We start from the raw sequence: 16,756 nt of genomic DNA on the forward strand, positions 1-16,756 counted from the left end.
GGCTTCTTCATTCCCTCCCTGACTTCTTCCCTCCTCCAGCCATTGGGTTAGGGTGGCATTGACCGCTCTCCCTCCTGCTCTCAGGATTCTAGTCTCCCCTTGGTATAACACTACTGCTACTACTAATAGGCCTTTCTTATTCCCTAATCACCTAGATCTTCAAGAATAAAGCAAGAGGGTCATATCCCCTAGATCACTTGAGTATTACCTGTACATAATGTTCTGTTGACATAGATTTCATCATGTTCATCTCCCAAGTTGGGGTAACTCCCTAGGCTTATGCTACCTGCAGCGCATGAATGGTGATGACAATGGTAATATCTAGATTTGTAAAGTACTGTGTGCCAGGCCACGTTCCAAGCAGTTTTACATATGTAAACTCATTTAATTCTTACAACCCTACGACATATTATTTCCATTTTACATATGAAGAAACTGAGACACAGAGAGATTAAATAACCTTCCCAAAGCAAGTGAATAGGTGAGTTAGTATCAGAGCTCAGGTAGTCTGCCTCCAGCATCTGTGCTCTTTGTACCACCTTGATAAGGGACTGGATGACTGAAGAGTAGAGAGCTTTGTTGTCGAGGACGTCGTTCAGCCTAGTTTAGAGGGCAGAGAGGGCCAAGCTTCCCTTAGCTGAGCCCAGGCATATCTACTTGGTCCCTCATGGCCCACACAAGTAAGACCTAGACCCTCTGTGGTCCCCCATATTTCTAGGGGACCACCAGCTCTGGCTTTACCTGATTGTACCGCTAGACTCCTCCCAGAATTCTATCAGTGGCTTGATCGCATCCAGCTGCCTCCCCTGGCGCTCCAAGGAACCTAGGGGCAGGCCCTCTGGAATTAAAGGTGGTTTGAAGTGAAATGGCTAGAGAAATGGGGCACAGAACTTGGCGGGGTAGGGCTGATACGCATGCCCAGAAAAGGAAGAAGGGTCAACAGACTCACATTAGGGTATAAAGGTGAAGAGATGCGGGCATCAGGAAATGAAACCAAACTCTTCTCTAACTCCTGGGAGGGCTCCAGGTCTCACTGATTCCCCAAGCCAGTTCTCAACAGGAGGATGTACTGCCCTCTAGGGGATGTTTTGGAAGTCCATGGGGGTATTTTTTTGGTTGTCATGATATGTAGGGGGTGGGGTGGGAATGAGGGAGGGTTTCCTGGTATTGAGCATTCAGGGGTGAAAGATGCTAACCATACTGCAATGACCAGAATAGTGCTGCACAAAATAAAATTGTCCCACATCCCTCATGTCTTTTAAAAATACCATTGTGTATTAATGTGAAAAACCTGTTATAATCTGAGGGTACCTGGAACCCAACTTCATTTTACATACGAACACAAAGTACTTTTTGCACCATTTTAAACACTGGATTTTCAGAAATGCAACTAACATGTAGATTGAAGGAACTTATAATGTGTTTTGTTCAGAACTTTATCATGAGTTGCTTACCGTTTCAGAAATCCACGTCATCGATGACAATACTGCTTATGGTATTTGAGTCACTGATACGTATGCCCCTATCAGTTTGCATTTGTTGCTGTTGTATTTACAGTGATTCTACGTGTAGGTTCAAGTCTCTACTATGTTTTATGCTTCCAGTGTAGTTATGCCTGAACATTACATATTAAAATACAGACAATTTTATTATAAATTAATCTTTTATTTCACCTTTATAATATATGGTTAGAGTATTATATTTACTTTTTGAAATTATGTTTATAGTTTATATTACATATGAATATCATTCCTGGATAGTAAAACGGGCACTGTGTCTGAGGGCTTTGGGAACTGTTGCTCTAAGCTTTTGGAAAGCCATGCCCAGCACTAGCCTGAAGATTCAGGAATTCATCTTTCCCCTGCCTCCACCCCTTTTTTCTCTAAAAGAGGCCCCCAAACCTTACTGCCAAGCTGTAAGTCTTTACCATGAGCTGGACACTCAGAGAGGGACCACAGGATAAACAATGGGGACTCAGCTGGAAGCCACACTTAATGCCTACAAAGAAAAGCCTTTGCAAGACAAAAGGGTCATGTCTGTGTTGTGATGATGTCTGAATTGTGAAGCAGACAGTAGTAGATGGAGATCTGACCTGTGGGCAAGTTAGGCCCTCCTGCCTGAATATGTATTGGGGGAGAGGTTCCCCACTTGCTTCAACTGAACAGAGGAAAAAAAGGGAGGAAGAGTATGACTAGGAACTAACGTGGATGGAGCTTCTACTCTATGCCAAGTACTTAGTGACATGGTTCACATATATTCTCAATTTCTTCTTTTAAGTGCACCGTAGGATAGATATCAACTTAACAAAACTCAAGCTTCCACAGTCACGTGATTTGTCCCAGGTCACAGAGAGCTTCAACAGGAATTAAAGCAGGACTGGTTTGATCCGTGTTTTAGGTTGCCAAAAACAGGGGTGAGTTCCTTCTTTAGACCATTCCTAATTTTTCGTTCTTTTGGAATAAGCAAAGAGGGACTTCCCTGGTGGCGCAGTGGTTAAGAATCCACCTGCCAGTGCAGGGGACACGGGTTTGAGCCCTGGTCCGGGAAGAGCCCACGTGCTGCGGAGCAACTAAGCCCGAGTGCCACAACTACTGAGCCCGCGCGCCTAGAGCCCGTGCTCCGCAACAAGAGAAGCCACCGCAATGAGAAACCCGCGCACCACAAGGAAGAGTAGCCCCCGCTCGCCGCAACTAGAGAAAGCCTGCGCTCAGCAACGAAGACCCAACGCAGCCATAAATAAATAAATAAAATTTTAAAATGCTTTAAACAAACAAACAAACAAACGAATCTTCTAGATGACTCCATAGCTGAGTGCCTAATATGTCAACAGCAGAGACCAACACTGAGTCCCTAATATGTACTACTCCCTGGGGGGACCAGCCAGACACTTGATGTCAAGTTAATTACATTGGATTTCTTTCATCATGGAGGGGGCATAGATTTGTCTTCACTGGAATAGACGTTTTGGACATGAATTTGCCTTCTTTGCTCATAATGCTCCTGCCAGCACCAACACTGGGGGAATTCACAGAATGCCTATTCATAGTTATGGCATTCCCCATAGTACTATGTCTAATCAAGGAGCTTATTTCATAGCAAAGGAAGTTTAGTAACGGGCTTGTGCTCATGGAATTAAGTGGTCTTACCATGTACCCCATCATCTGAAAACAGAAGCTTATTTGAAACGTGGAATGGTTTACTGAAGATTCACAGCAGCAATTGGGAGACAGTACCCTGAAAGAATGAAGTTCTGGCTTACAGGATGCAATATATGCTTTGAATCAGAGACCATTACATGGCGTTTTCTCCTCTATGACCTGAATACAAGGGTTCCAGAGTCAAGGGGTAAAAGTGCGGGTGGCTTTTTCACTATGACACCTAATAACCAACTCACAGAAGTTTTGTTTCTCCTGGCAACTTTGAGCTCTACTGGTTTGGAGGACTTAGTCTCCAAAAGGAGAATGCTTCTACCATTAGACACAATGGTTCCATTGAATTAGAAGAGGAGACTGCCACCTGGTCATTTTGGGCTCTATACATCACTGAACGAAGAGACAAAAAAAAAATGATTACTTGGCTGGCTGGTGTGATATATCCTGATGACCTAGGGGAAGTTGGGATGCTGCTACACAATGGGAGCAAGGAGAGCTATTTCTGGAACCCAGGAGATTCTCTGGGGCATCACTTAGTACTTCCTTGCCTAAGAGTAAATGTTAACATAGCAACCAAAAAAAAAAAAAAAAAAGACAGGACAGACCTTGAGTCAGAAATGGAAGTTTGGATCACTCTACCAGGTAAAGAACCCTGACTATCTGAAGTCCTGGCTGAAGACATAGGAAATATGGAATGAGTAGTTGAAGCAGTTCATAGATATTAATTATGGCTTCTTGACCAATTACAGAAATGAGGACTGTGGTAACTTGGCATATTTTCTGTTTGCTTGTTTTAGATATGTATTTGTCTAAGTTAACCATTTTATTCATCTCTCCCTTTCTTCCCATTTTTATGTTATTATACTAGTTGTTGGAAGTGAACTTCACAATTTAATCTTTAGGTAACAAAAAATTCAGTGGAACTCTGGGTTTAAGAAGTAGCTAATATAGCCAGAGATGGACATGACGACTGGTGGCCTGTTTGAGGAAATGTGAAAAGCTCTGTGTTGTAGTCTGACTTTACCTCCCTTCTCCAACTTCACTCCCACACATAAATATTTGTCCAATTTCTTAGATGTTTTAAGGCAGAGCAGCAAATTCATGTTAAGGGTGGTTGGGCAGGTAAGGAAATGAGAGTAGTGAGAATTCAGGCCCTATCTAGAGGGAAAAAACTATATTCAGTTCAAGATGATTGTTGCCCTGTGACGCTCAAATGTAGCCTTAATTTAAATAAACAAACACGCTTCGTGTGGGACGAACAAAAGATGTCTTCCTGGTTATTTCAATCTCTACTTTAAAAAAGTCATGCACAGCTTCCCTGGTGGCGCAGTGGTTGAGAGTCCGCCTGCCGATGCAGGGGACACGGGTTCGTGCCCCGGTCCGGGAAGGTCCCACATGCCACGGAACGGCTGGGCCCGTGAGCCGTGGCCGCTGAGCCTGCGCGTCCGGAGCCTGTGCTCCGCAACGGGAGAGGCCACAACAGTGAGAGGCCCGCGTACCTCAAAAAAAAAAAAAAGTCATGCAGTTTTCAAATACGTGGGAGAAAAACCATTAGCGTGTTTCAAGGAAGCCAAGAGATAAAGTGTTATCAGAAAGAGGAAGTGGCCATTAATGTTAAATGCTGCTGAAAGGGTGAGGAGGACTGAAAAATGACCATCGAATCTGGCGAAATGGACATCATTAATGCCCTTGGACAGGAGCAGTTTCAGTAGAGGGATGGGGACAGTGTGTTGAAGGGAGAATGGGAGGTAGGAGATAGTGCCCTAGACTTGTTCAAGAAGTTTTGCTATAGAGGGGAGCAGAGAACTGGGACAGTAGTTGAAGATGCGAATAAGGGAGATATTTAATTGTTATGTGTAGGAAGATATTTCATTTGTGTTGTATTTTTCTCCACAATTACCAAGTGTCTTTTGGTTTCATTTATAATATATTCTGCCATTAAAGAGGTTCAAGATTTTATGTACTTCCTTTAAGATTTCTGGACTTCCTGTCTTGTTTAAAGGCCTTTTCCATTTGAGGATTAAATGAATATGCTTATTTCCTTCAGATACTTGTATTTTATTTCTTAATATTTAGATTTTATTTTTATATATGGCATGAGATAAAGATCTTACCTTGTTTTCTTCTATACATATGTCAATTGCACCAATACCTTTTGTTAAATAATCCATTAATTTACCACTGAACTAGAATGTTATTTTTATAATAAAATATGTTCCCACACTTATTTGCATTTCTGGGCTCCGTATTCTGGTCTACTGATAAAGACTCTTTAGCTTAGATATTCCCAACTTCATTGAGTTGTGACTCAGCTTCCTCTCCCACCCTGAAAAAGCTATATAGACTCTATTAGCTTCTATTTTCCAATTTAAAAAAATGTGGTAAAATACAATTAACATAAAATTTACCTCTCAACCATTTTTAAATGTATAGTTCAGTGGTATTAAGTACATTCATAATGTTTTGCAACATCACCATTATCCATCTCCGTAACTCTTCATCTTGTAAAACTGAGACTCTATCCCAATTAAACAATAACTGCCCATTCTCCCATTTCCCCAGCGGCTGGCAACCACCATTCTACATTCTGTCTCTATGATTGTAACTACTCTAAGTACCTCATATAAGTGGAATCAAAGTATTTGTCTTTTTATGCCTGGCTTATTTCACTTAGCGTAATGTTCTCAGTTCATTCATGTTGTAGCACATGTTACAATTTTCTTTCTTTTTACAGCTGAATAATACACCATTGTATGTATAGATATACCACATTTTCTTATCCAGTCATCAATTGTCCAGGGACCTTTGGGTTGCTTCCACATATCAGCTATTGTGAATAATGCTGCTATGAACATGAGTGTACTAATATATTTTCAAGACCCTGATTTTAATTTTTTTGGGATATATTCCCAGAAATGGAACTGCTGTACCATATGGTAATTTTGTATTTAATTTTTTTGAGGAACCTCCATACTTTCCACAGGGGCTGTACCATTTTACCTTCCCACCAACAGTGCACAAGGGTTCCAACTTCTCCACACCCTTGTCAACACTTTGTTTTGTTTTTGATAGTAGCTATCCTAATGGGTATGATGAGGTGGTATCTCATTGTAGTTTTCATTTGTATTTACCTAATGGAATCTATTAGCTTTTCTATTAACATGAATTTGGGTTAATTTTTCTTTTCAGAGAAGTGGAAGACAGCCCTTGAAATAAATGGAAGCACTCTGGGTTTTGGCAAAGCTGCTGTTAAAAATCTTATCTTTAACCTCTTAACAAGGTGAAGAATTGACTTGTGAGAATCTTGGGTTTTTTGCTATCAGTAACCGCCAAGGGAAAAAGATATATATGTTTTTCCATAATTATTTAAGGATTCCAGGATATTAATGGTGTACCATTAGCATACCAACAAACCAGCTAATGAGCTATTAATATTATCCCTAAAATGCACCAACAAAACAAAGTTGTGTGTGCATGAGTTTGTAGGGGTGAATGAGATTAGTGCTAGTTTGTAAAGTGTAATCCTTTAGGCAAGATTGAGAAACATCTTTAAAGGACTGATCCTCAATATCTTAGTTGTATATCAATTTATAGTTTACAAAGGTTTCCATACACAGGATGGAATCATGTGATTCTTACAAGAATCCTGGGAATTCAGTAGGGCAGGTATCATTATCTCAGTTGTTTACAAATGCAGAAACAGGCTTACCTAAGCCAAGTGACTAGCCCTGGGTCAGCTTGTGAGTGGCTGGGGTATTTTAAAAACATAGCTCTTGGTGAAGAGGGAATCTGTTATAACCCATGTAAACGCAGAGCCTGACACACAGTTTAGCACATAGTACGAACCCTGTGTACTGTAGTACAAACTCACTGAATATTTGTTGAATGTATGAATGTGTCTTATGAGCCTATTTCAGAGTTCTTTCCATAATACTATGTAACCCATGCCATGAAATCAAATTCTTAACAACTGAAACCGGTTGGGGAGAAGAAGGAGTTGGGGAGGAGAGGGTTTGGGGAAGGTGGGAGGTTGGGGATGGGATAAGGGGCAGGGATTATTCCCAGAAGAATGAGGAAACTGGAGATGGAGGCAACAGCTTCTGGAAATGTCAGTGTTTATTAAACATTTAAGGAGATTTGGGGGTTTGAGAAGAAATATACAGAATGTAGAAAAATCCTAAGAATCCCCTGTGGCTAGGAGTGCAGCCTCTCCCGTTTCCCCCGTTTCCCATTTGTTTTTCCTGCTTTTTCTTTGGTTATTTAAAAGCTATTTCTTAAGGCTCATTTGTCCCCTCCTCAGCCCCCTCACCTATGAAGATCCTTTGTCTCTCCCTCTCCTTTCCTGTGACCTTGAGTCCCAGAACAGTGCTCCAAAGTGGTCAGGGGGCACCATTCCTGTAGCTGAGGTTTGAGGATCGGGGGCCCCTCTGCTTGGGCTGGCTCTCCATTAAGGATTTAATGGGGGGTGGGGAATTGCCAAAGCCACATGACGTCATTGGTACTCAGTCATGGGGGGAGGGTAGAGCATGGGCACAGATCAGATAAACAAACAAACAAGAATGGATTAAAAAATAAAAAATAACTAACAACCTAAATAAAACCTGAAGGAGAATCTGATCTGGGTGACCTGGGTATTAGCTGGGAGGGCAGAGTCTGCAGCTGGGCCACCTGATGGAGGGGAGGGAGGGTCAGAGAGAAGAGGGTCAGAGGGACAGGCTAGGTGGTGCAGGGGATGGGAATATCAGGTGGCCTGGAGTTGAGGCAGGGGGTAGCAAGGTCCCTTTCTTTTCAGCGCCAGAGGAACGGGCACCAAACACACAGTCCCTGGGGCAGGTGAAGTGTAGGATGGAGCCCTGGGCTTCCAGAAAGCCAGGGGGTGAAGGTGGGGGAGAATATGAAGTGCTTGGGGAATGAATTTTGGAATGAAACTTACATCTCAAAGGGAAGTGAGGGCAGGGCAAGGGCTGGGGAGCTAAGGAGGAAAGCACCTAGACGGGGGATAGAGGAGCCTAGGTCCCCCTTTTCTGGCAGGGCCTTGGTGGGGGGAGGGGGTGATCACTTTTCTGAGTCCAGGCCCATCATGTTCTTGAGGGCGTTCTTGAGGCTGGTTCTGCTGGGGGACTTGACAGCAGGCCGGAGCTCCGAGCTCTGCTCATCCTTTCGTAGCTCCATCTCTATGACCACCATCTGAGAGCCTTTGGTAGCCTCCGCCCCTGACCCCTTACCCCCCGCCCGGCCCGCTAACCGCTATTTCTTATCCTTGCGAGACTCCCCCAACCCTTTAGTCTTCTTCTCACTGGCAGCTTTGGTGCTTCTGCTGTGGTCCAGCATGGCATACAGCACTGGCGTCTGTGGGGAGGAGTGCACGCATCAGTCACTGGTCTGGTGGGGCTTGACTGTTCCCATCCTGCCCCCGACTGCTGCCTGGAGGCACCCCAAGTCCCACTAACCTGCCGGCCGCGCTTCGACGAGTCCTTCACAGACTTGTGCAATTTCCCCTTCTCCATGGCACTGCAGGGAAAGGGGGTGCTATGGATTTGGCCCTGTTGGAGCCCCTCAAGGAGGGGGTCAAGGCTTCCTTTTCCTTTTGGCCCTCCCACCCATTGGGTTAGTCTCCGCCCACATGGGGAGTAGTGGGTTGGGGAAGGGGAGTCGGCTCCGCGCCTTACCTGAGTCTCCTCTGCAGGGCCGCCTGCCTGCGTAGCCAGCAGTACCGAATCAGGTAGAAAAGCAGCAGCAGCAATAGAACACCCCCCAAAACACCCCCGATCACGGCTCCCAGCACCACCCCGTACCTAGTAGGCACTAAAAGGGGAAGGAAAAGAAGTGGCGGAATGAGCAGGGACAAGTATCTTTGATTCCTAGCCCCACACTTATTCCCTGCGGTTTGGGTTGTAAGACATCCCAACCAAGGCTGTCTTCTGCCCACTCTCCCAGAGCCTGAGGGGCATTAGCCCCGGCATTTTGCCCCTTCCCCCAGCCTCTCAGGGAGGCCCGATCCCCTCTCTGAACTCCCTCCCATACCCACATCCCACCTCCTCTCACACCTTTTTCAAAGACATAGAGCGTGACCTGAGAGGTCTTGCCCACTATGTCTGGTGGGTTTTTGACGTCACAGGTGAAAGTGCCGTTGTCACTATAGTCCAGGTTGTGTATGACAATGGAGCCATCCTTCCAGAGAGGGTCCCCTACCCACTGAATGCGCTCTTTGAAGGTCCCCACCTCATCGATGTAGGGCTGTCCCTTGGCATAGTGGAAGATCTATGAGGAATGAGGGGAAGCATGTATTTCTAGCTTCAGGGTGAGGGATTCTGGGCTGGTGAGGGTAATGCTGGGGAGGGGGTTCAGCCCTAGTCAGTGTGACAAAGATTGCCACTTACTCCCCTTCCTTAGCCCAAGTTCTCTTTTCTGTGCTTCTTTGAAGCACCCTTTCTGTTACGCAAACTCAGGATTCCCCCCAGGCACTCACCGAGATGGCATCACGGCCTCCTTCTGGCTGGTAGCGCCAGGTGAAGGAAATGTCATCTGAGACCCACTCACTGGACCAGAAGGAGCAGTGCAGGGTCACCCGGGAGCCCACAGCACCGTGGACCTCCTTGTCCGTGTAAACCACAATGGCCTGGGCTGGGGAGAGCACTGCAAACATAGAGGGGGAATCAGATGCACATGTGGGCCCAAAAAGGGATATAGAGGGAGTGAGAGCAATAGGAAGTCAAGCCTGAGTCAGAGGCCAAAGCGAAGACTGGGACAGAAATGACGAATTCTGCGGTCCAGGTCTCTCTCGCCTAATTGAATAGATGAGTGGAAATGCTGTGTTGGTTCAAGCTCTTCGGCATGTTCATAGAGGAAATGAAATCTGCAGTACCAGAATTCCCCTGAGGACTTCCAGAAGTTGAATTCTGTCTCCAAGTCTAACTTTCCCTTTGGATCAGTATCTAATTCTTAAGCTATCCCTTAGATGCAGGCTTTACAATTTTTAAAACTTATTATAAATTATACAGGTAACACATAGTGCATTCTTCTTATAACTATTCAAGCAATAGAGATAAAGAGAGCTAAAGTCTCTCTTGACCAATTCCTTTCCTGTAGTCCCCTCCCAGATATTACCAACGTTATCAGTTTAATGTGTAACCATTTTCTATGTGTCAGACTCAACATAAACTAAAGATACACATATACTTGTAAGAAATAGTTTCTTTCTGTGGAGCTTTCTTTTCTTTTTTAACATACATTGCATTATAGTCTTTTTTTTTGGCTTAAGAATATATGTATAAAAAGAATATATGTATCTGTTGGGAGTGTTCCACTTTGATGCGTACAGATCAACATTATTTTTAACAGCTACATAGTATTTCACAGTACAACAAATTCAAATGTCTTGCAGAAGAATTGAAGATAACTAGAGAATGTAAGTCTTCTTCCCTGACCCAGCTGTCTTCAGTGCTGAATCCCTGATTGCCATACAGCTGCTCTTGACTGGGGGGGCACGGAGGGAAGGACCTCATATCCCTCTCAGGGGAAGCTTGATTCAGAGCAGGACCCCCAAGCCCAAAGCTCAGATGACTCTGCATTTGAGCCCCTTGTGGTTCTGCTTTGACCCTCCTCACCCTCCTCTTGGCCCTTTTGGCCCAGTGTCACTCCCAAGACTCACCCACACAAGGCCATTCCAGGGAGATTATGTGTGTGGGCTGGCCCTGGCTGGGGGCAACTGTAGACCCTTTTGTTCTATGGGAGAGGGAGGAAGCAATCAAATAAATAGAGACCCATTGTCTGACCACTGACCAGTGTTGGGGGCTCATGCCTCCCCTCCCCTCACTGCCCCCTGCACCCCTGCCCGTGGTCCATAGTCCCAAATCTCCCACCTCAGCATGCAATACCAATGACTCACCTCCGGGGACTCAGCCTTCGAGCCTTCTTGGGTATCCCAAATGTAACAAGGAAGGTTATTCATTGGATCTAACTTCTATTCCTCCTGTTCAAATATCAACCACTGCCCTTCAGCTCTGTTCAATGGTGCTATGAGTGGGACAGAACTTTATCTCCCTCTTATACTCCAAGATCCCCTCTCCCCATTTCCCTCACCACGCCCTTCTCCAACTCCCTATCCTTAACATTTTCTCAGGATACCTCTGAATAGTCCAGTACAGTCCAGAAGAGTCTAGCTGCTAGGTTTAGGACTCAAGGAGCTGACCACAGAGAATCTCAGACATTCTAACCAGCCCTCCCTCCCCTCCCCTCATTTGCCCTACTTCTCACCCACTGCACTAGGCTTCAGGGCAGTTTGGAGAAGGGAACAATCCATTCAGATAACCCTGCTTTGAACTTCTCTTCCTCACCCAACATCTGCCGTGGGGCAAGGAAGGGGCGGGTCAACTTATGTGGAAGATAGCTTTAGATGAGACAAGACCCTAGAATCTCACAGAACCTCCCTTCTACTCTGTTCACCCACATAATGGACAACAGATCCACAAAGAGAAACTGAGGCACCAAGAGACAAAGGATCGGAGGAGTTGGGACCACAAACCTTGGGCTCCTTCCTTAGATCACATTCCCTGACTTTTCTCTTCAGGGAAACTAAGGTTAAGGTACCTTCTGCACGACTAGGGAATGAGTAGGGACCAGAACCCAGATGTCTGAACATGTTCCTTACCAAGCTCTAACACTGCTTCCTACTAGGCCTTCACCACTGCTTTGGGGGCATGTTACTGGTTTCCAACCCGGGTCCGGTCAGGTCCACCTCAGGGAAGCTCTCTACACTCTTTTCCCTTTTCCCTTCACAGAATACCTTTACCTTTACAGCCTCCCTCCAAACTATATATATATTTTTTCTCTGCATAGAATAGCATCTTCCTGCTGTTGCTGCCTCTTTCTTTGATTGCAGTGAGGAGCGCAGCGAAGGCAGGGGGAAGGTTGCTGAGAGACAACCTGAGCCCCGGGGCCCCCAGACTGGGGTGGCTCAACTTACCCAAAGAGGAGAAGAGTAGCGCAGCCAGGATAGGACTGGGGTTGGAAGAGGGAGCCCCAGGAGCCATAGCTGGGGCAGGGCTAGGGCCCGGAGCGTCTGCGGGGTTGGGAGAGTGGGGGACAAGGAACTGAGCGGGGGTTCCTGGAACCCGCTTAAAATCCCCCAGGGTCCCGGTATGAGGGGGCTGTCCTGAGCCAGTAGCCAATTGCAGCCTGGCATGTGCAGTTGAGAGGTGGTGAGGAGGGGGGCAGAGCACAGGGAGCAGAAGGGGCATTGTGTCCTCTGGGTAGAGGGGTGGGGGGGGACACATACCACCCCATACACTGAGGGCTTTGTGTCTGCTGGCCTCCCCCTGCCCCAGGCTGGAATGTCGGGGGGGGGGGTGAGGGAGAGGGACAGAAAAAGGGACACAAACACATTTCTCTGAGGGACAGATGGGTGGAGGAACCTGAATCCTAAGGCTATGAAAAGGGATTCCTCCCTAGCCTCCATGCCTGAGAGTGGCTCCCCTAGGGCTCTAGGAGTTAGAGGTGGGTTTCCCCCAGAGAACTTTCAAAACAGGATATCCCTGCTATCTTCACTACTGTGGGCTACATTACAGGCTTCTTGAGATGACTAAGTCCTTTGGGTGTCTTTTTTTTTTTTTTTTCTTATCTCTCTGCATCTTGGGTGATTCTTTCCAGATAAAAAACTTTTTTTCCGTGGGAAAATACCCAGGGAAGAATCCCTTGATCTTTCCCTTTTTTTCAGGAAGTCCTTCACTGCCTCACGCTGCAGTTTAAGTCCATTTCAGTTAAAAGCAAGGCAACAAAATTATATTGAGTGCCAGCCAGCTACATATATGAGTATGTGAATATGTGGGTATGTGAGTAATAGAAAGAGGAATAAAAATTAAGATCTTCCTTCAAGGAGTTCAAAATTTAGTTTGGGGAGGCAGAGGGGAGAATCAGAGGACAAACCCGTTAACAATGAAATATAATAAACCATGATGCAGCAGACTGATGAACAAAGTGCTGAGAGTATAAGTGAGGGCACATAGAGCTACATTAGGAAAATTAAGTTATGTAACAGAGATTAAACACAAAAATATCAATAACTTTCATTTAATAAATGAAGTTCAGAGGAAGAGGGAGTCATGTCTAGAAGGCAGTATTAGATGTGGACCAACCTTTAAGGATATATGCCATTTTGAAAAGGAGAAATTGGCAGTGAGGGTATCTAGGCAGATAGAACAACAAAAGCAAAGACAAAGAGATAAGAAAGTGTGTATGTGTGTGTGTGTGCGTGGGGGGGGGTGGGTAGGTTTGTGAAGTTTTGGGAATATTCAGGGCAGATCTGGTGTCCTCCATTTTTACTCAATTTGGGGGATCTTGAACAGGCATCAGAGGAAAGGAGTCTGTACAGGAAAGTTGAAGCCAGTTTGTGGATGGCCTTAAATGACAGAGCAAAGGGGGTGGATTTAATCCTGTACATCATAAGAATTCTGCTGATGGTTTTGGGATGGTATTTGGGGTTAGGAATGGGAGTGTCTACATGGTCAGAGCTGAGTTTTAAGACAAACACGTTACATGAAACATTGGAAGAACTAAGTGAAAGAGGCATTCATTGGATTTGTTAATGTGAAGCTTCCGAGGGCCAAAGCAAGATCAATGACTGGAAGATCAATCGCAGAAAACTGTATTTTAATGTAACAACTTCCTAATGACTAAATTGTTTACTAAATGAAACTTGTTTTTTGAGGTACCCATTAGCGAATGTGTTAGAACACACTCTTGAAAATCAGCTGTCAGCAGCGCTACAGAGGAGATTCCTACACTGGAGAGAAAATCGGGCTGGAGAGCCTGTAAGGTCCCTTCCAGTCCAGAAGTTTATTATAGTGCTTTCTTTGCCAGCATTATAGAAATGCAAAATAGTATATTCATTTGATGTAGAAATAAATGAATCTGTGCTATTTAAGTCCTGAAAGGAAAAGTACATAAGCGCTAAATATAAATAAGATCTGAATATTAATGCAACGAATATGTTTTTATTGCTGAACAGGAGTTGCTTTGGCTGTCTGCTTCACTTCTCCTCACCCTTCCTCCTCAAAAGAGGCTCAGGAACTTTTGCGCTTTTCCGTTCCTTTCCACTTGCTTGTTTTCTCCCTTATAAGTGCTCTGGAAGTGATTGCTCAAAACTGTTTTTATGTATATAAATCAAAGCAAGTTCTCCCCCACCCGTACCCCAGGTTCTTCTGGCAGTGGGTGTCACCCACATAGCCCTGAAACAAGGAACAAGGGAGCATTGTCTTTGGTTAGTGGGCATCTAGCTCATGCAGCGGCTCAAGCCCAGGAATTGTGAGACATAAAGCTAATCGAGGTGGTTAGAGGACGCTCCCCATCCTCGGATGGTGCTCTGAGAGGTTCTCTCCCCCACGGATCTCAACTTGTGCACTATCTCTGTACTGGTGAAGACGGTTCACATAAGAATGGGAAGGAGCCCAAAGTATCTTTACAAAAAAAATTTTTTTTAATTGAAGTATAGTTGATTTACGAAGTTGTGTTAATTTCTGGTGTACAGCAAAGTGATTCAGTCATATATATATTCTTTTTCATATTCTTTTCCATTATGGTTCATTACAGGAGACTGAATATAGTTCCCCGTGCCATACAGTAGGACCTTGTTGGTTACCTGTTTTATACATAGTAGTTTGTATCTGCTAATCCCAAACTCCTAATTTATCCCTCCTCCTTTCCCCTTTGCTAACTATGTTTGTTTGTTTTCTATGTCTGTTTCTGTTCTGTAAATAAATTCAGTTGTACCATATTTTAGAGTCCACATATATGTGATATGTTATTTGTCTTTTTCTTTCTGACTTACTTTAGTATGATAATCTTTTGGTTCATCCATGTTGCTGCAAGCCGAAAGTATCTTTTTCCCTGCATGTCTCAGTCACCCTATAATACTTTTTAGTCCCACCTGGGAGGGGGAAGGCGTGAAACTAGACTGAGAAGTCCTCAGTGAAGAATCTGGGCAAGCCCTCTGCTTTGTGGTGCTAAACAAAATGAGTGTTTTTAGAAGTGCTACCTGTGAAGCACCTCTGAAAACAAAAAGGTAAAACGTAGACTGCAGAATTTGACCCAGCGGCAGTTCTGCGGAAAACTTACCACTTTTCAGAAGTCAGCTGAGAGAGGAGGGGTCAGAGACTAACTGCGCACGGAAGATATGCGAAGAGTCGGAACTAGGGCTGATCCGGAGAGCCTCCCAATCCTCAGAAAGAGCTGGTGTCGTCACGTGACAGAAGCCCCGCCCCTCCCCTCGCCCAGAGGTGGTGGGGCCGTCGGCGTCACTTCCGTCCAGGCCGGAACCCAAGATGGCTGCGATCTGTTTGAGGTGACTTTAGTGTGGGGTGGGAGTCGGTGCCGGCGGCTCTCGGGAGAGCTGCACTGGCCCCTCACGTCTTGCTAACAGCTGTTTACCCCGTGCCTCGGCAGGGAAAGGACCTGTGGGTGGAGGCCACGCGCTTTGGAAACCTAGAGACCCTTCCCCTCCCCTAGCGTCTCCTGTGCACCATGTAGGGCTTCGGGGGTCCCTGGCCGATTATCTTTTCCTTACTCCTTGCGGATGGGTCGCGGGGCTCTCGCCGCTTCTGTTTTCCCACTTTTTTTTTTTTGCGGTACGCGGGCCTCTCACTGCTGTGGCCTCTCCCGTTGCGGAGCGCAGGCTCAGCGGCCATGGCTCACGGGCCCAGCCGCTCCGCGGCATGTGGGATCTTCCCGGACCGGGGCACAAACCTGTGTCCCCTGCATCGGCAGGTGGACTCTCAACCACTGCGCCACCAGGGAAGCCCAGCTTTCCCACTTTTAAAATAGTTTTTCCCCACTTCTAAAATAGTTCTTCCCCAGATTGCTCTTGTGGCTGCAGCGAGAGCCGAGCTCCAAGAAAATAAGTAGGTCTAACTTCTCTTATTTAGGGCTTGGGCCTCGAGGAGAAGGATCTTGGTGTACTTTACCTTTGCGTTTTACTCCTGCAAACACCAGCTGCTGGCAATGAGTGGGCACTGTCCCAGTTCCTAACGGGCCCCTCGTAGAGAGTGCAGGAGGCCTAGACCCCTATCGGGGTGACGGTTAGCAATAGCGCCCATAGTGGTTGCTCTGCTGCCTCAGAGCAGCCAGGAACTTCAGTTTGTTTATTTTTTTACTTGGTGGGTGAGGGGAATAGATGCCCCAGTTTTTCTCTATAGTGTCAACTCCTTGTCCTGAGAAATACCCTAGACTGTCTTCCATTATGAACTGTCCATTGTCGACAAGGCCTCGTTCTCTGCTCAGAGCCTTTCTAGCCATAGCGATTTTTGACGCTGTTGGTACAAATCCCAGCATAGTTTCGTGCCAGCACTATTTTTGGAAACTATTTGTTATGGAAAGTTAGTTTTAATGCAGTTGAGATTTAATTCCTGATTTCCCCAAATGTCTTCTCATTTCTCTTTCCACTTCAATCACCCAGTGTAAAAATAGACGGACTTTATTTAGTTTTTCTCTGTGACAGAATGATTCCTCTTGGAGCTGAGATCAGGAATGGTTTATCTTAATCCTTCGTTTTTCTCCCTGACTCTTATTTACAATTGTGTCTTTTTTTCTAAAGCGTGTCAGGGCTAGTCTTG

General features: G+C 45.5%; 2 protein-coding genes across 2 annotated transcripts in view; one reads left to right on the top strand and one right to left on the bottom strand.

Annotated features, from left to right (window-relative positions):
* Positions 1-7,256: 7,256 nt before the first annotated feature.
* MPZ (myelin protein zero) lies at positions 7,257-15,378 on the bottom strand. Its single transcript, XM_060033059.1, is given in 7 exon segments — positions 7,257-8,501; positions 8,603-8,663; positions 8,822-8,957; positions 9,200-9,413; positions 9,622-9,788; positions 12,118-12,213; positions 15,264-15,378. Coding segments are annotated over 6 exon segments (939 nt in total). The 5' UTR covers positions 12,185-12,213; positions 15,264-15,378; the 3' UTR covers positions 7,257-8,207.
* The window catches only part of SDHC (succinate dehydrogenase complex subunit C), a 28,099-nt gene continuing 26,698 nt past the window's right edge, over positions 15,356-16,756 (top strand). The window contains exon 1 of the mRNA XM_060033070.2: positions 15,356-15,489. Coding sequence (XP_059889053.1) covers positions 15,470-15,489 — 20 coding nt within the window. The 5' untranslated portion in view covers positions 15,356-15,469. The remainder of the gene's footprint in view (positions 15,490-16,756) is intronic.

The sequence above is a fragment of the Delphinus delphis genome, chromosome 1 (genome assembly GCF_949987515.2).
Source record: "Delphinus delphis chromosome 1, mDelDel1.2, whole genome shotgun sequence".
NCBI lineage: Eukaryota > Metazoa > Chordata > Mammalia > Artiodactyla > Delphinidae > Delphinus > Delphinus delphis.